The 19,826-nt window shown below is 41.8% G+C and overlaps 1 protein-coding gene across 1 annotated transcript in view; it reads left to right on the plus strand.

The window, feature by feature from the left end:
* Positions 1-19,826, plus strand: part of LOC109960890 (copine-8) — a 137,119-nt gene that overhangs the window by 60,224 nt on the left and 57,069 nt on the right. The window contains exon 6 of the mRNA XM_020601317.1: positions 3,855-3,931. Within this exon, the coding sequence (XP_020456973.1) occupies positions 3,855-3,931 (77 nt within the window). The remainder of the gene's footprint in view (positions 1-3,854; positions 3,932-19,826) is intronic.

The raw sequence follows: 19,826 nt of genomic DNA on the forward strand, positions 1-19,826 counted from the left end.
CCAGCAGCCTAGGCCTATAGCAGCATAACTAAGGGAAGGCTCAGGGTCACCTGATCCACCCTAACTATAAGCTTTATCAAAAAGGAACGTCTTAAGTCTAATCTTAAAGGTAGAGAGGGTGTCCGCCTCCCGAACTGAGCCGAATGGAGCCTTGTCATTAAGGGCTTTGTATGTTAGGAGAAGGATTTTAAATTCTATTCTGAATTTTACAGGGAGCAATTGGAGAGAAGCTAATATGGGAGAGATATGATCTCTCTTGCTAGTTCCTGTCAGTACTCTGGCTGCAGCGTTTTGGATTAACTGGAGGCTTTTTAGGGAATTATTGGGACATCCTGATACTAAAGAGTTACAGTAGTCCAGCCTGGAAGTAACAAATGCATGGACCAGTTTTTCAGCATCACTTTGAGACAGGATGCTCCTGATTTTTGCAATATTGCGCAGGTGAAAGAAGGCAGATCTAGAGACTTGGTTTATGTGTGATTTAAAGGACATATTCTGATCAAAGATGACTCCAAGGTTCCTCACAGTAGTACTGGAGGCAAGAGCTACAGTGCCTTGCGAAAGTATTCGGCCCCCTGGAACTTTGCGACCTTTTGCCACATTTCAGGCTTCAAACATAAAGATATAAAACTGTAATTTTTTGGTTGAAGGTCATCCAGGCCTTTATGTCTTTAAGACATGCTTGAAGTTTGACCAGCTGACCTGATTCATTTGGCTTCATAGATAAATATAACTGAGTATCATCTGCATAGCAATTCAAATTTATGCTGTCCTTCCTGATAATATTGCCTAATGGAAGCATGTATAGAGTGAAGAGAATTGGACCTAACACAGAGCCCTGTGGTTACTTTGTCACCTAAAAAAAGGTCAAAATATAAGAAAATGGTATAATACCAGTCCTATGGATGAAAATGTCACCAGCTTTGAGCCTGGAGCAGACACTGCCATCAGGCTTTACACCCAGCTGTTGCTGAGTATAGTAGATTTTTTCCCAGCTGTGTACATGCTCACAGTGTTCAGTAGCGCTACAAGGGGACTCACATACAATCAAGTGGCACCTGCAGCATTATATTTCATAGTATGCACAAAGAACTGCCTACATCATAAATTTAGTTTTAACAAGAAACTTTTCTAATTATAACAAGATACTTTGCTCATTTTTATGAGACACTTTCACATTAAAATATATTTATATTACGACAGTATATTTTCTTGTTATAACGACATGAGCTCTTTTGTCATTATAACAACATAGCGTCCTGTATTTTCTTGCAATAATGTCCTTAGCTCATTCAGTTCAACAGCCTCTCCCTTATCAACACTTCCATACCAACTTTCTACACAGTGACCAGCATTGCGCTCAAGAGGTGTGCTTCAGCTGCTCTTTGCTTGAATGCAGCTCATGCACCATGGTCCTGTTGCTCTGTCCCCCGTGCAGCCCTCGGTCTCTCTGATCACTGTATGTGTGGAGTAGCCTGAAAAGCATCACTGGCTATGGGAAGCCATCCCCCTCCTGCTGTGGAGGACCGTCAACTAGCAGATGATCTGAATGTGTTTTACTGTAGGTTTGAGAGACAATCCCCCCTTGCCCTCCCCACCTCAGACCCAGCAGCCCCGACAATTACCACCCTTTCCTCCAGCCCCCCACCTCTAGCTATATGTGAAAAGGATGTGTGTGGCCTCTGTAAAAGACAAAAGATCAGAAAGGCACCAGGTGGCGTGACCCCCTCCAGCCTGAAAGTGTGTGCTGATCAACCGACCCCCATCTTCACACTTATCTTCAACAGGTCACTGGAGCTGTGTGAAGTCCCCTCCTGCTTCAACCATTCCACCATCATCCCAGTCCAACAAGAACCCTCCATTCTTTGATTATGTTGAGTTACAAAGCCAAAAGATGATGCAGGTGCAGGACACCCGCGAACACCACCAGTGTAAACTAAACATGAATAGAACACCAGGGTCAAACTAAACTTGTCCACTAGTTGCCAGGCAATTGCTTCTGGTCAAGAAATAGTCGGGCATGTACCGCCTGTATAGATGAGCTTTCCATTCATTCCAGTCTTAAACAGTCATGAGAATGGTGTTTTTAACCTAACGTTTGAAAAGAAAGTAATAAGCATATTTCCCAAATTTCCTACATGTCATTGATAGCTATTGACAACAAACAAAAAATAACACTCTAGGTAAACATGTGATAAACATTTCTTACAAACAACAAAGATTTTTCCAGTACACTGTAGCAGGTGATCTGAAGAATTCCACATAAAACTAGTGACAACTCCAGTAGATTCAGGGATGAGAAGCACTGAGCTCCCATTATACACTGCTAAAAAAAATAAAGGGAACACAAAAATAAGACATTCAACTATGTTGTGTTCCCTTTATTTTTTTGAGCAGTATATTTTCCTGTAAACCTTTTTTTTCATATCTACTGTATATCCCTGTGCTTACACTTCTGCCACACTTTTCCTTTGCGTTGGATCTCAGTCATATCCATAAAACAGTTTTTATTTCTGGAACATTACTGAATGGAGCTACACCCACACAATTATCTTTTTCACATAAACTCTTTTTCTAGCCCATGCTGTATTTAGCTATTAGTTGCACACGGATCTCACGCAGTTGCTAGGAGATTTGTGACTTGACTGCACTGCTTCAACATCAGATGAGGGAAATATAATAAAAATTATTTTAAAATGTTATTTCAACACTTATTGGGATCAAAAACAAATCTATTTTTGGCAAACTAAAGTCAGGTGGCTGTATGTAAGTGACAGTTGAGATAGACACAGCTCCATGCTGTGGTGCGGTATGGCTCCTCCGTCCTGTCTCTTCGTCTCTCAGCTGCTCTCCTAGCAGCAACATGGCCGGCTGCTTCCTCTTTTAAGTCCACCTGCTGCACTTGGTACTCTGGATTAGGGGGGACATGGCACATGTTGAACCCACTCCACTTTGGCAATGGGCGCCATCAAGGTAGATGGTGTGTAGATGTAGATGTGCTCTCTGAGTCGCTCTGGGTGGAGTCCTCGGATGAAGGCCTTGAGAGCCAGCGCTTCCAGTGTCAGGCTGTTAAAGGTTAGGTACCCAAGTTGAGTCTAGAGGCAGATGTCAGCAGCTCTCTCACTTCTCATGCCATCAGATGGCCAGTTTGTCATGGGCAATGTCAGCATGGGCGTGTTGGCCAAACCTGTGCTGCAGTGCCCTGATGATGGTGGACCAGTCCTGTTGTTTCTCGAGCTGGAGGTCAGCACGGATCTGCAGAGCTTTGCTCTCCAATGCCAGTGCAACATGGATGGGTGTCTCCGCAGTCAACCAGGTGTTAAACTATGCTGCTATCTGCACTTGGATGAGGTAAATCTCTACTCCTTGCCCCTCTTTGCCAGTCTGTTCCTGGCTCCATGCTGTGGTGCGGTATAGCTCCTCCATCCTGTCTGGTGTGCCTCTATCAGCAGCCTCATTTTGCCAGGTTCTTGCTGAGAGTGGGGTGGCAGGCAATCTCGCCTTGGCTACTGGGTCATCTGCTCTAGTAAATTTGTCGACCTCCTGGTGCGATATCATCTCTGGAGATCCCACTTCTGTCACCAATGTAACATGTAAGAAGGGTTGGAAGACCGGACCTTGTCTTTTTCTCTTTTATTCACACAAACACACACACACACATACCAACAGCAACCTGACCTCTGGCACACCAAACACAACACAACACTGCACACTGAACCGCCCCACCATACCACCCCAGACATTATGGGGCATCCTACCAAGTGTCTCTCTGCCCCCTACGCTAGAGTATTTTATATTTCTTTTTTTGTGTGTCTTATCTGAATGACAAAAATGTTCTCTTGTTGACTCTGCAGGACTTTCTGGGTCAGGCCTACTGTACGCTTGGAGAGGTGGTTGGATCATTGGGCAGTCGCTTGGAAAAAGCCCTAGGGTGAGTATTGTGAGTGCCCGTTGCTGGGAGTGTGCTGATGTTTCACTGATTAACTGATCAATGTTGATATGGTCATTGCATAGAAAATCAAATGTCTGTCAAATCTGTTAGGGATGTTTCCCTATAAAGTACACTGTAAGATATTTCCTTTGGGACTGATTTTGTGCAGGCAAGTGTTACACCTGCAGTTGTTTTACAAAGACTGTTACAAGGACTTCATCATGTACCAGGGTTCTCTGCCACTTGTGCCTCAACACTGGTCACTGAAGGATACAAGTTACTATTATTCTATAGAGCTGGAGTTCTGTGGTAATGATTGAATAGTTGGGTTAAACGACTAGCAAAATTTCTACACAAATCTCAAGATGGCACAGCAGATGGCAGCCTCAGTCAGGTGCTCTCTTGTGCTTTTGCTTTTTTTTTTGTCTATTTTGCTGGTTTTCACCAAAGGAAGAGCTCTTAAACATATGACTACTCACTCATAACACTTATTCTCCCATTTGTATGGATGCAAAAAGTTGTGTGGACATTGTAGTCAGAGGCGCAGCAGCTACAGTATTTATGGGACCTGGAGGAGACGCTGGAGAGAAAAACATGGGGTGCCCTGGTTAAGCTACACGAGTGGGGAAACCAAATGCCGCTCCCATCCATGCATTTAGCAAATCTCTGCTCTCTAGCCAATACAGCGGATGAACTACTCCTCATCAACCTCACCTCTGACCCAGAGCCAGCAGCTGCTCCCCCTATGAACACCTCCCTTGTGTGCTCTCCCCACTGCTCTTCTCCCGCTACACCAGCACCTCAGGGGACCCCTCTGTTAACTTCCTAAAGTCCACAGAGGACACAACGGACATCAGTCTCATCTAAGATGGTGATAAGGCTGTGTGCAGATGGGTAGTTATACAGCTGGCCCTGTGGTGCAGTTGCAACCGCCTGGAGTTGAGCACGCTCAAAAGTAGAGATGACAATGAACTTCAGGAGGAGCCCCTCCACCCTACCTTGACTTACCATACTCGGCAGTACTGTGTTAGCAATAGAGTCCTTAAAGTTCCTAGGCTACACTGTCTCCGAACATCAGTACCATCATCAAGAAGGAACAGCAGAGGATGTTCTTCATGCATCAGCTCAGGACGTTCAACTTGCCCTAGAAGCTACATTTCTACAAAAGAATCATCAAGTCTGTCCCTGCACTTCTATCACTGTCTGGTTTGTTTCAGCAACCAAACAAGACAGGAACAGACTCCAGGAGACAGTTAGGCAAAAAGGATAAAAAAAACAAATTGGTGCCCCCTGCTCTCCATAGAGGACCTTTACGCCTTACGGGTCCAAAGGAGGGCAGAGAAGATTTCTGCAGACCCCTCACATCCTGGACACAAACGGTGTGAACCCCTTCCCTCTGGACAGGTCACTATAGGCTTTGTCCCCCTTACCATCACTCTGACGAACAGTTAATTCATGTCTGCATAACAGAACGACAGCCCCCACTGCATTAAACTGTAAATACTATATAACTATGTATATAATTCTGCTGCCAAAATGTGTACAGTATATGTGTATGAATGTTTGTAAATAGATTGTTCTCTTTTTCTTTTCATATTCTCTTCTGTTTTAAACTCGCATGTTTTCTGATTTCTCTTACTGACCAACAAGCACTTTGAGAGCCTTTGTACTGGAGGCAAATTCCTTGTTTAAATGTACTTGGCCAAATAAAAGTCATTCTCATTCTGATTCTGAAATGGAAAATAATCTAAACCTTTTCATATAGCCGAAAGCCTAATTTAACAGAACAGATTGACATTTTGGGAAATGCTTTCTTGCTGAGAGATAGATGAGAGGACTCAAATCAAATCAAAATTTATTTATTTAGCACATTTAAAAACTCAACTCAACTCAACTCAACTCAACTTTATTTATATAGTGCTTTACCACAGCACAGCTGACCAAAGCGCTTAACATATCATACAAATCTAAAATCAACACATAAAAAACTATAAACAATAAAATAAACACTCTAACACTACAGACGGAGTCTCATTCCTGGCCAAACGCCAATGAATACAAGTGGGTCTTCAAATAAGACTTAAAAGTAGACAGCGAGGGGGCCTGCCTAATATAAAGCGGCAAAGCATTCCACAGGTTTGGACCCACCACAGCGAAGGCTCTATCCCCCCTAGTTTTATGCCTGGCCCTCGGTGCCTCCAGAAGAAGCTGATCAGCTGATCTGAAGCACCGCGTCGGATTATACGGACGCAAAAGTTCCACAAGATAAGATGGTGCCAGCCCATTTAAGGATTTATAAACAAATAAAAGAATCTTAAAACGAACCCTAAAACGCACCGGAAGCCAATGGAGAGATGCCACAACAAAAGTTGTACCAAAGTTCTCCACAAAATGACCATAATGGCACATGGTTAATGTCACACAGAAAAAACATCACAAGATTACACAACAAATGGCACAACATAATTGAAAACCATCACACAAGGTTAAAACCACACCATAAAATATAACAAATAAGGATTGATTCCACTCTTATGTCTGTAAATTAAATATGAAGCTATCAGAAGAGGAAAACAACTAAGTACAAGTACGTCTCATTTTGTACTTAAGCATAATTTTGAGGTACTTATATCTTACTTGGGTTTTTTGGAGCCAGCAGGAAATTAGTTTAGTTTAGCATGAAAACTCAAAAAACGCTGCACTCTGATTCATACAGAAATACAAAAGTTAAAATGACAATTTCAGGTGTTTGTGTTTCAGATGGAATTACATATTGGCTGGGTGCAATGGCTTCCTGGAGTTTTTGATAGCTGGTTGGCATCCTGATGTTGTACTCATTTTTAAAATTAAAGTATAGCATTATTATTAAAGATCAACATCAAGTCTATTTTTGACAGATGCCTCATCTGGGATGTTTATGACCCACCAATCAGATACCGCTTTCCCCAAAGATAGGCTACTAAATGAATAGTCTATGAGAATGAATTTACTGTTAAGAACTGAAACATAGCCACAAATCTTTTATCTGTGTTTCATAATGTGGTCTGTGTCTGTAGGCTACACCACAACAAAGCAGGAAATTAGAACAAAAACACATTTAATGGACAAAAAAGAAACCATTTAACCAGGAAGCCTGCTTACTGTCAAACCTCAAAAACAAAGAAAAATATCCTACATAAATCAGCACCACAATGAGCCATTCCGGTCCACAGATGTACCTGGTGGGGGAGAAGCCACACAGAGGACAGATTAAAATTGCACTGCAGATGGAATGCAATGCCACCTCATCCAGTGGAAATGAGGGGTTATGAATAAATGATCAACAGGGAAGCACAATCAAATAATCAGCAGCCAGCTTTTTTTGCTAAATATATCAGTCCTGACAGAGAGATGTTTTCAGCTTCATACAAAATTATTGCTTTGTCTCCATTTTCGTGACACTGCAGGTGTACCATGCTGCTGTTGGTCCAAATTCTTCCTGCCAGAACATGGGGTGATTGATGATAGGTGTATCAGATAGGGAGGATCCAGATGCAGACACACAAGCAGACTGACAGGTGCAGTGAAGATATTTCAATACACAAAAGGATGAACATGCTTTTAGGCATGGGCAGGCCAATTCCAGAGCCAGTCACAGCTGTCAGTGGGTGAGAGGAAGGGTATGCCCTTGATAGGTTGCCAGTCTATCACATGGCTGAAACATGGAGAGAGACAATGTTAGAATTAGCTTGCACTGTGTTAAAAATATATTACATAACGTATCATTATCAGAATCAACAGCAAAGCCACCTCCATTAAAATCCCTCTAATTTTAATACATCATAATCTACTTTTATCCACAGCGCTGCTCTTTTAACCTCCTCTGTTTCACATATTTTCTCTTAATTACAGTTAAAGCCCACTTGGCCTCCTTTCAGTTGTTTCTCTAATTTGCATGTTGCATCACAAGCCTTGATGAGCCTTGATGAGCCTTGAGATCTAAAAAGGAGGAGAACAGCCAAGCTGGCATCCCTTCACTGAACATTGTCAACAACCTGTTTGTGTGTGTTTTAGCATGTGTGTGGTGCTATTCCTCTTTATATCAAAGCACCACTGGCATCCATTTGAGCTGCAATTGCCATGGTGATTGCTTTGGCAGGTTTGCCCTTCAGAAAGGAACAGAGAGAGAGGACCTGCCTATGTATGTACTGTATGTATTTGTGCACATGCTTATATGTGCACCATGGAGCCCTGCAAAGTGCAAAGTGATGTTGTCGCTTATAGTTCTACTCAAGAAACCCTTCCCTCAACTCCATTCTTAATCAGCCACACACACACACACACACACACACACACACACACACACATACAAGGATGCTGTATACGTACTTGAAGTCATTTTGTAATGGTGACACTAATGGTATAACCACCATTGCTCCCCCATGGTGCTAAAGTCCAGGTCTGACAGGATTTTTTAAAGAATGCATGAGAATGCCACATTCAATTTTTATATTTTTTATTCTGTATTCTTACCCATTGCAGACAGTCTGCAGATCCTAAAAAAGAAAGAAAAAAAAGATTTTAAAAACCACAAATTTTTTAAGTTTAAGGCCACATGACCTTTTTGTTGTTCTTGGTCTGAAGTTACTCTCAGGCTCATTTGATTCCACTCTAGATTTGAACTTGTCTTTGTTCAGTTTTAGACTGGGATGGTTTTAACAGGACTGTCTGTATTTATTTACTCAAGGGCTGGGCAGTCATATGTTATACGTATTTTATGTTGTATTCAAATTGCTTTATCAATTTGCACATTTCTGTGGTCCAAATTAAGGTTGTCAAACAAGGTTTTGGGTAATGCTTTATTTTACGGTGTACATAGCCCGTCATTCCGTGCAATAAGGCCGTACTTGTACAGTATGTACCGATACATATATGTAAGTCCAACATGCAACGACTTGAAATGTAATTATACTGTATCTATTCTAAAATTACGTTTAACTTCACTTTATTTTACAGGCCCCGTATCTTGTACTAGCACTGCAACTTCATTTAACAATAAGGTATACTTACCCAGTATTTACAGAGAAAAATGTGGAAACCCTATTTGCTTACCTGGAAAAATGAAAAACCAATAGAAATCAGCTGCACTTTTGCGGTCCAAAAAAACATAAATCATACTGTAGATCCATTTAATATCCTTGGAATGGAGGGCCTGCTCCTGCAGACAGTTGAAAAGGTGAGTATTCCACTGTTGCTTGCATAGTGAAGAATCATTGAACAGTCATGAACTAATCATCAACCATTTACTCATGCAGTGAGATAACACTGCCTTGAGAATGAACATGCTAAACACTTTTTTCTGGTGGTCTATATGGTAAATTTTGCCATAAAATCTTAGCAGACCTGACTTCATGTTTCAGGAGTTGTTCATTTTGTGTCCTGTAATTACAGAATAGGTACCCTGTAGTTAAATATTAACTACCATGTAAAAGTTGCTCCCAACGAAAAGGGCACGTATCGTACATGTACAACATAATATTAGAATACATCCCAGTAACTACTTACAGTAAATTCAGGCTCAGTTTTTTTTCCAAATTAAAGCTTGTTGGGTTAATGGTATGCGTAATAGGCTATACATACACCATAATATTTGACATATATACCCCCTTACTTAAAAACTACTTAAAGTACATTCAGGACACTTCTTCCAAATGAAAGCTTTTTGTGTGGCACCTATCATATACATACAACATAATTTTAGAGTAGATACTCTGTAATTAGAAAATACTTACAATATAATTACATTTCAAGTCTCTGGGTTGTTACTCCATTATTCCTCAAACATCCCCTGGACTTACATATATGTATCGGTACACACTGTACAGGTACGCTGTTATTGCATGGAATGACGTTTTAAATGCAGGCTATGTACGCTTTAAGTTGCAGCCTGCAAAATAAAGTGTCAACAGTTTTTTTTTAGTATTGAAGGGATCTTTTTCTTGTAAAATGTGACAGTTTTTTTTTTTTTTTTGCTTTTAACATTAAACTTGCATTATATGTTGGTTATTTTATTTTTTAATTTACATTCAAAATATGTTTTTCTTTTCTTTTATGGGCATTTGGGCATTTCAGCCATTTCACCAATCAGTCACATAGAGACAGAAAGAGCAGCGACAAATTCTGGCTGCAGGATATTTTGCACAAAGTGTGCATGCATATGGTATGTAGCGCTCACCAAAACTATCTGACTATTGTGGTACCAAAAAAATAAATGAAAAAAATCAATTTTAATATAGTGATTGATTTCAAACCCATTACTGGGCATTAATGTGCGTTCGTTCCACAGTGGAAAGAGTTCAAGTTTTTTAAAAGGTTGTATATTTACCATGTAAACCACTGTCTTCTCATTATTCTAGCCAGTAACTGTGGACATTGTTACATATTTGCTTGTTACAGCACTGCAGTGATTTTGTTCAACATGGGAAGCACAGAGACTCAATGTTAACACTGTTGTGTCTCACCAGGAAAGTCCTGGGCTCAAAGCCAGCAAGACTTTTTCTATTTTTTTTTAAGCTTACATGGCATCGCCTCTGGGATGCCTTGTGCAAAAAAACACTCTACCATTTAATTTAATGCCATCTTTAATCACTGCAACATTGCATTTAATTGGAAACACTAGCTGTCTTGTACATGATAATAATTATGTTCCTCGGAGAAAAGGTTGTGTGAATAGTTGTGAAAATAGAGGCACTATACTTTCATTACCAAGGAGAGTACATACAGTGCAAGTCAAATGTTGTACTTTCATGTGCTGATGATGTTCACTCTGCATATTTTATCCCATGTTACTGCAAATACTGAAGCTAAAAAAGGCAAGATTGATTGAAACACATTAAATTCAGAAATGTCACAGGTGTCATAGACAGTTTGTAGACATTTTTAAAGACATCAGGAGTGATTTGGATTCAGGAGGAACAATGCATATTCTGTCCTGGTTGTGGAACAATGGACCAGCTCTTTACCCTTGCAAGGTTACTGGAGGGATCCTGCCCTCTGAGGCATTGCCCACCCAGTCTAAATGGGCTTTTGTGGACCTGGAGAAAGTCTGTGGCCGGGTCCCTCATGGGATGTTGTGGGGGGTACTTCGGGGGTACGGGGCACCAGGACCTTTGGTACAAGCCATCCAGTCCCTGTATAACTGGAGTGAGAGTTGTGTCTGTATACTCGTCAAGAGATCAAACACATTCCCAGTTGGTCAGGGTTGTTCCTTTTCATGGACAGGATCTCAAGGTACAGCCAGGGGAGGAAATTGTCTGGTTTGGGAGCCTTGGAATTGCATCTCTGCTAATTGTCAATGATGTGGTTTTGTTGGCTCCATCAGACCATGACCTCCAGCACACACACTGGTGCGGTTTGCAGCTGAGAGTGAAGCAGCAGGGATGAGAGTTAGCACCTCCAAGTCTGAGGCCATGGTGCTCTGCCAGAAAATGGTGGACTTTTCCCTCTGGGTTGGGAGTGAGTTGCCGCGCCAAGTGAGGAATTTTAAGTATCTTCGGGTCTTGTTCACAAGTGAGGATAAAATCGAGTGTGAGATTGACAGGCACGCTGGGGCAGCATCAGCAGTAATGCGGATTATGTATCAGACTGCTGTGGTGAAGGAGCTGAGCCGAAAGGCAAAGCGCTCACTTTACCAGTCAGTGTATGCTCCAGCCCTCATCTATGGTCATGAGCTGTGGGTAGTGACCAAAAGAATATGATTGTGAATACAAGCAGCTGAAATGAGTTTCCTTTGTAAGGTGGCTGGACATACCCTTAGAGATAAGGTGTGGACTTTTGGACAACCAGAAAGGACTTGGAGTAGAACTGTTGCTCCTTCACATCAAAAGGAGCCAGCTGAGGTGGTTCAGGCATCTTATCTGGATGCCTCCAGAGCGCCTCCCTTTGGAGGTCTTCTGGACACATTCAACTGGTAGGAGACCTGGGGGCAGACCCAGAACACACTGAACAAATTATATCTCATCTGGCCTGGGAAAGCCTTGGAGTCCTGCCAGAGGAACTGGAACATGTTGTCGGGGAGAGTGACGTCTGGACTACCTTGCTGAACCTGTCCTGTTGCCACCGTAACCCAACTCCAGATATGTGGATGATAATGGATGGATGGAGGGAGGAGTGATTTGGTGCAGAAATAGAAACACTGCAAACATTTATTAACAACAAAGGTACTAAGGCCACAGCTGTTGCAATGAGGTTGTCTGTATATAAGTGTGTGTCTGTGTATACAGTGTGTGTTAGACATTGCCAGACACACCTGTAGCCTGACACAATAGGGGGGATCTTTAACAGTTTTAATGAGTGCTAATTACAGCTCATTATATTGCTCAAACTCCAGTGGGCATTCGAGAGCATGTGAGAGAAACAGACAGCCACCAGCAAGCAAAACGCTAACAAGTGCATTATCTTGTGTTGCAAGGCTCCAGCAGCGTGTTTTTTGTGTAACATTCTTACACATATTGTCTGATTAGTCTCAGTTTAGCTGGTCTGTTGTTGATTGCTACCTTCCTGCAATTAACACAGTCCATCATTAATCTATAATGTCAGAAGTGAATCTGCTCCTAAAACTGCTGCCAAAAGCCTTATTTAAATATGATATGATAACACTATTAGATAAAATCTGAAATTTGTTTTGCGACCCAGAGCAGCTGCAATGCAAGGCCAACCAATCACAACACATTAACAGTAAACCAGTCCTTGTCAGGTTCTTTCAGAAACACAGGACTAAAAAGCACAACTCAGATGATGTGAAAGTTTAAGATTTAGATTCATAGTTTCCACATATAATTTTTTCTCTGCTTTGTGAAATTGTTTCATCAGTTAAAACCTCAAATGCATGTAGTCCACCTGAGTGAACATGTGAAAAACTCCTTGAAAACTGCAAGTAAAATAAAAAAAGTTTTTTCTTTTTATGCCCAAGAGGAAAAAAATCTTGACTGTAGCTTTCATAATTCATGCATGAAAGAGTTAATGGGCTACACCCAGGGATAGAACTGCTTAGGGGCTGGAAATGGTGAAAAAGGTTATCATGTTCAGGTGAGAACTGGGGGCTGCCTCTAAATCATTATGTGGTGACAGCCTCAGATCTATTTCAATCAGGTGTTTTTCAGTGGGCTCCCATCCAGATACTGTAGGAGTAGGAGGAAGCATTACCCCTACCAGGAGGGGACATCCAGCTGATGAACCAAGCTATAGAACACAGAAACTGAACAGCACACAGGTAGCAGCTAGGAAGGCTGGGGTAATTATCTTTCCCCCTGGTCAATTAAGATGAAGGTGCAGTCAGAAAATGGTGGCCCAGAAGCTTCCACAAACCAGGGAATGGAGTACAGGTAGGGTTCACAGGGAAGACAAGCACAAGTCAGGTTCAAAAGAAAGCATCCACAAGTGGCAGGGAATAAACACAAAAAGAATTGAAAAACATGGCAGCTGTAGTCAGGTAAGACAGTCCTTAGTATCTAAAAAATACTATTCAAAAGTAAGCATGAAGCATCAAAAATACTCAACAAAAACAGCCCTTTTCTACTGGCTAGGAAAAACAACTGAGTTTAAAAAAATAAATCAAAAAATACAAAACACAGAGCAAAAACCCAGGTAAACAGTGTACAAAATCCACTGGTCAAAACAGGTTCAAATGTCAGAAATATCAAGCTATATCATTAGAGGACCAGCAAGGGTTGGGCAGGTGGAGAGACAAAACAGGTGAGACAGGACTCAAGAACAAGTATGGAGAAGCAGCCTGAGAAGCCGGACAGGGACCTGGGGTCTTTCAGGCAGTTAGCCCCTGAGGCAGACAAGATACTGAGGCTGCTCAGGTGGATGGACTCTGAGGTGGGTTGGATGTTGACCTTTGAGACAAGACCTATTGGAGGACGAACAGGGAGTGGGCCCTCATGGGCGGCAGCTTGATAAACAGGTGGGACATCACGTGGTGAAGTTGACTCTCACACTGACTCGGGTACCAGGGCGGAGGTGTCATCATTAATTCACCAGGACACAGAAAGTGAGGTGGCATCAAAATCATCAGCGAAGAACAGTAACAGAAGCAGCATCTATCTTGTCGACCCACCAGGGAGCCGGATCAGAGGCGGTAGCATCAATTCACCAGGGAACAAGAACAGAAACAGTGACATTGACCTAGTAAACCCGCCGGGGAGCAGGGACAGAGGTGGTAGCATCATCTTTGTCAACCCATCAAGGAGCAGAAACTGAGGCAATGTTATCGGCCTCGTCAACCCACCAGGGAGCAGAAACAGAGATGGTGGCATTAGTGAACTCCTTGGGAGCGGGAATTGCCAGGAAGTCATCCTTAATCCACCCAGGGACAGAGACAGAGGTGGCGTTGAAGTCCTTCTTAACTTTCTCAGGAACTGGTGAACTGGCTTCATCAGTGTCCTCACTGACCAGCTTGGAGACAGATGCAGAGTTAGGGTCAACTCCATCAATGACTCACTCAGGAACAAATGTAGTTGGCGGTGTCGATGACCCCTGCCATATTATAGGCAGGGACAGGTGCTGAGGTGGCACTAGCATTCTGGTCAGCCTGCTTGAGAGCAGGAGCAGTGGTGACATCAGTATCTTTGTTGACCTACTGGGGAACTGGAACATAAGCGGTGGCAATGTTCTCGCTGGCCCACTTGGAGACAGGTGTTTTCGCTGACCTGCTGGGAATCAGACAGAGGTGGTGACACTATCCTTGTCAGCTTGCCCAAAAACTGGGGCAGAAGTGCTGTTGTCGTCTTTGCCCATCCACTCAGTGACAGGAACTGAGATAGCATTGACCTGCTCAGGAAGAGGAACAGATGCAGTGTCAGCCCACTCAGGAACAGAATCAAAGGTGGCACCAGCATCCTTGCCAATCTGCTCATGAACAGGTTCGGAGGTCGTATCAACCTACTTGAAGGCAGGAAGTGGCCTTGACCCACTGGAGAATAGGGTCGAAGGTGGTGTTGAAGTTGTCAAGCTTCTCATAGACAGAAACAGAGGGGGCGTTGAAGTCCTTCTTAACTTTCTCAGGAACTGGAGAACTGGCTTCATCAGTGTCCTCACTGACAAGCTTGGAGACAGGTGCAGAGGTAGGGTCGACTCCATCAATGGCTCACTCAGGAGCAAATGTAGTGGCGGTGTTGATGACCCCCTGACCCACTGGAAAATAGGATCAGAGGTGGTGCCGAAGTTGTCAACGCACTCAGGAACGGGAACAGAGGTGGAGTCAAAGTCCAGACAATCAGATATGGGACAAGGCTGAGGCTTACATGCAACAGACTTGTCTGCAACTGCACATAGGCATCATCGTGTACCTATGCAGCGAAGGGGTTTATGGGTTAACATAGGAAGCTGATGGTCGCAGACGGTGTGATGTACACACTTCCCAAATCTCAACTATGCATTGTGTGAAGCTGCATCTCCAGTACGCAGATTGCTTGTTCCAACTCTGCTCTAACTGAGACGTAGCTACCTGTAATTAGTCTGCTAGCTGGTACTCACATCTCTGAAAACATTGGAGCAAATTGGCATTACTTGGCTAGACTAAATAATTACTGCCTGGCCTGAAAAAATATCAGCACTTAATAACATGGCATAATACCGGTTTTAGGATGAAAATTATATCAGCTTTTGCCTGGTTCAAAATCTCCACCATTTACATTCCCTGATTTCTTCTTATTTTCTGTACTTTTATGTGTGAGCACCCCCTAGTTAGAATGTTAAGGTTCCCACAAGTATAAATGCAACAGCTATGCAACTGTCTCCAACAGACAGATGTATACAGTATGTTCCCATACATGCGGTGAGGCACACACACCTAAATTCAACTTCAGGTGCAGAATAGGGTTCCGGGACAGGTTGTTCTGGCTACAAGCATTGCTGAGTTTGTTGTTCCTTTCTGCAGTGGACAGCCCCTCCCTTCAGGGAACCAGGATGGATGGCTAGGTGGGTTCCCAGGAAAGGAGAGGACTGCTTTGTGGAAGCAAAAGCAGACAGTCAGACTGGGTAATGCTGGGTAATGATGGGGCTTGGACCAGGCCTTACGGGCTATGAGGACTGGCTCAAATATCAAAAGTCTGCCCACACCTGGTTTATTAAAGAGATGAACTTGGGGTATTTCATAAATTCAGCATAAGCATAGAAGACCTTTTTACCACGTTCAACAATAGCCTACAACTTCCACTTATACAATTATCATGGTCTCTGGATACAGATTTTACCTAGCCACACCCAGATTTATTTTCAGTTCTTGAATTCAGTCCTCTGGTTGGTCACACTAGTTCCATTCATTTCTTGCAAAAACAGGGACATTATGCCTTAAAATAATATATAAAGATATGCTGTAGCTATGTAAGCTTTAAACAGTACATAATACATACAATTACCAGTTTTTTTTCTCTGCCATCAAAATTATTTGGATGTAAAAATGGTACGTGTCCATTCTCCTTGTTTCCAGATGAATAAACAGGAGACATAAAAAGTGAAGTAGGCTCCTCTGAAGTAAGTTGAACAAAAGTTAAATAGTTCAGTGTGCAGCATGTTGAAACTAATAATTCCATTGAGGGCTCCTTTTGACTTTTTAGCTTCAGGAATGCGTGCATATTACCCGGGCTCATTGTTTGGTTACATTTGCATAAGATCACTTGCGTTTAGTAAAAACACCTGAGACATTTTGCTGTGAATTTGCATTTTGTTACTGATAACATTTTTGTTTGAAATACTGATGCTGGTGTTAATTTTTTATGGTCACTTGAATAGTCAGTGCAGCAGTTTGTGACATCACTTTTTACTGCTTCTCCTGTATATCTCTCTAAACTCTCTTCTCCCTCCATCTTTTTCTCTTTTTTATGACTCGCCACTTTCTTTTTTAAATTTCTTTTGTTCTCACAAACAAGATCATTCAGTGTTCATTTTAAGTGGATACAGGGTGAGTGAGAAGCCCTGATGCAATATGTAAGAGCCAAGTGGGCTACAGTTTCAGATATAAGTGAGCCAAGTACACAGACACACACTCACACAAAGGGCGATATCTGTGAATACAAGCCTGATTGTAAGCATTTTTAAAGGGAGGACAAAGAAACTCTGTCTCCCTCTGGTGTGACATGGATTTGATCTCAATGTTCCTTTTGTGAGAGAGAATTATGGTTATGAGTTTCCATTTAGGGGAAAACCGTGTATTGACTGTGTGTGTGTGTGTGTGTGTGTGTGTGTGTGTGTGTGTGTGTGTGTCAGGCCATGACCGAGAATAAAGGATTCTCGTGGTTTTATAATGATAATTGATATCTCATTCAGGTTTTGTCCCTTCAGGAGGATTATAATGAAAATGACAGGTGTAAAGTGTGTGTGTGTATATATGAGCCCCTGTTTGTGCATGAATGCGAGCATGCATGTGTGTTACACTGCAGCCCAAAAGTGGCCCAGACGTAATTAACTGTCTCTCGCCTGACGCTGATTGCAAATCCATGTGTTGTGATTAGAGGATTCATAGTGTTTCCTTGCACACACACAGACACACACATACGCTGCTGGAGTAAGCAGAGATGTTCCTGAAGCGCTTCTCAATTTTGGTGTGCTTTTCTGTGTTGTGAATAAGTTAAAAAGAGGAAAGCAGTTTACCTGTGAGTGAGGATGTTCAAATGCTTTGGTTTTATTCAAAAATACACATTAAAATCACTCACTTTACCATAAGTGCTAAACATAGACAAATAACAGTTAAGGACCTTTTTTGTCTCTGTTGTAGAGTGATCAATAAACATATGCTGGCTGGTGCTTGATTTCAGCAAATAACTAAAACACTCAGTGATTCCAGTGCCACACTGTTGCCATTACTCATGAGTTGTTATAATTTCTATTTCCTTATGTGGAAAAACACACACACACACACACACACACACACACACACACACACACACACATATATAACTGACAGTTTAGAAAGCAGTGCGATGTGAGCTTAATTTTTTATGAAGGATTTTAACTTGGATCCAATCCTTCATGTCTTTATATGTACTGTACGCATGTGTTTGTAAGGCAAAACTGTGAGATACATTATTCATCCAATAACTGTACAGTCCTGCTGGTTTCCACCCACATATCATTTTAAGGCAGGTCTTTCAGCCAGAATAATGACTCCAAAAAAAAAAGAGTAGCAAGAGCAAGCATTTGAAATAATGAGCAGAAGAATCCTATTCAATATCCTGCCCCAAGGGCCTAGCTCGGCAGAGTTGTCATAGCGACTCAGTTTCTGGGTGCTTGACTTGGGGTGTGTGTTTGTGTGCTTCTTTAACTATTTCTCTCTGCATATTGCTGCAATGAGATGACATGATTGAGACTGAGAGGGTGAGAAAACTAGGAAAGAGACCGTGAGAGAGAGAGTCTTTATTGTGCTATTAAAAGTTGTATTTACTTCTAGTCTTATGCCATTATGGCTGTTGGGGTGTGCAGAGATGACCCAAGTTGAAAATAGAACATGGCAAATTAATCTCTTGCTCTCAGGTGGTAATGAAATCTCCCATTAGTGTTGGATGTGGTCATGTGGAAGAATAATGAATGCTCCATGTAATGTGTAAAATCTTTAACTACTGCATTTTCACCACTTCCTCCTAGAAAACTGAGCAAGACAGCAGAGTGTAATGTTTAATTTATATGAAGTATGGACTTTTTATTTCTGTAATAAACACTAAATGTCAGTGGGTAAACATATTTTCAACCACTTGTTTTCACACATTCTTTTTTTATGAAGGTGTAACTGCCTTTGTTCTCCAAATATTATAACAAACCAAAAAAATGCCTGTGTAACCATTACCTTTGCCTTGGGGGAGGTAATCATCAGAGACATGAGAGTAAAAGCAACATTATTGAAATGTGGATAGCATTAACCAAAGTGAGCTGTTAAAATGATATTATGAAATAGTTGCAAATTAGATGAATTGGATGGATATTCTTGTGGAAACTGAAATCTTACTTGGGCATTTTTGTGAAGTGTTCTTGTGGTTAAAGCAGTAGAACACAAATTGGATGCACAAACCATGCAGAATAGCACTCTTAACCACTATATTATTTATTTGACACACCTTAATTCAGCGCATTGGTTTGCAGTTCGATGTTTCTCATTCACACATCATTTTAACATCTGATATAATTAAATACTCATGTCATTGATTGGGTTTGCCCATGCAGTAAGCCAGCCATTGAAAATATTCTCATCTTTTGGTTGGGATCCTGTGGGCGTTTCCATAGTACTACATTTGCTGAATTCAGAGATTGTAATGCAAATGGTCTCAGTAAAGTTCTCTCTGGGTCTATTAGCATAACAAGGAGCAGTCATTTGTTTTATTTAGCTTATGCACATCAGTACTTCAGCATGGATAGTGAAATAATTTATGAGAGGCTGTTAATAATCCAAGGGCACGCCTGTGAAAATGTTTCACATATCACCCACAGTGCAGCAAAACACTAAGGACTTGTTTTCAAGTGAGGCTGTAATATTACACAGAGTGACTGTACTACCACTACTACAGAACATGAAAAATAAAGGGGGTCACTCACTTATATTTTAGATCAGGTGATATGTCAGTGGGACTGTGGTACGTTTATGATGGGTCAGGTTATCAGACTGGTTTTAGGTAATGGTGGAATATTGACTTTATTCCAAAGTGGTTACAGTGGATTTCTGCAAATTAAAGGCTAAAAACCATTATAAAGCCTCATCCGGTTCTTTCAAACCAGGAACTCAGAGGGACGACTCAGACCACTTGAGTATATAAAAAAATATATCCGTGCTGGTTTATTCAAAAAATCACAGGCAAGAATTCACACTTCCAGTCCAGAGATCTTCCAAACCCCCAGCCTGCCAAAGCAGCCCGGAACGAGGAAGACC

Source organism: Monopterus albus, unplaced genomic scaffold, assembly GCF_001952655.1.
Source record: "Monopterus albus unplaced genomic scaffold, M_albus_1.0 scaffold51.1, whole genome shotgun sequence".
Taxonomy (NCBI): Eukaryota; Metazoa; Chordata; class Actinopteri; order Synbranchiformes; family Synbranchidae; genus Monopterus; species Monopterus albus.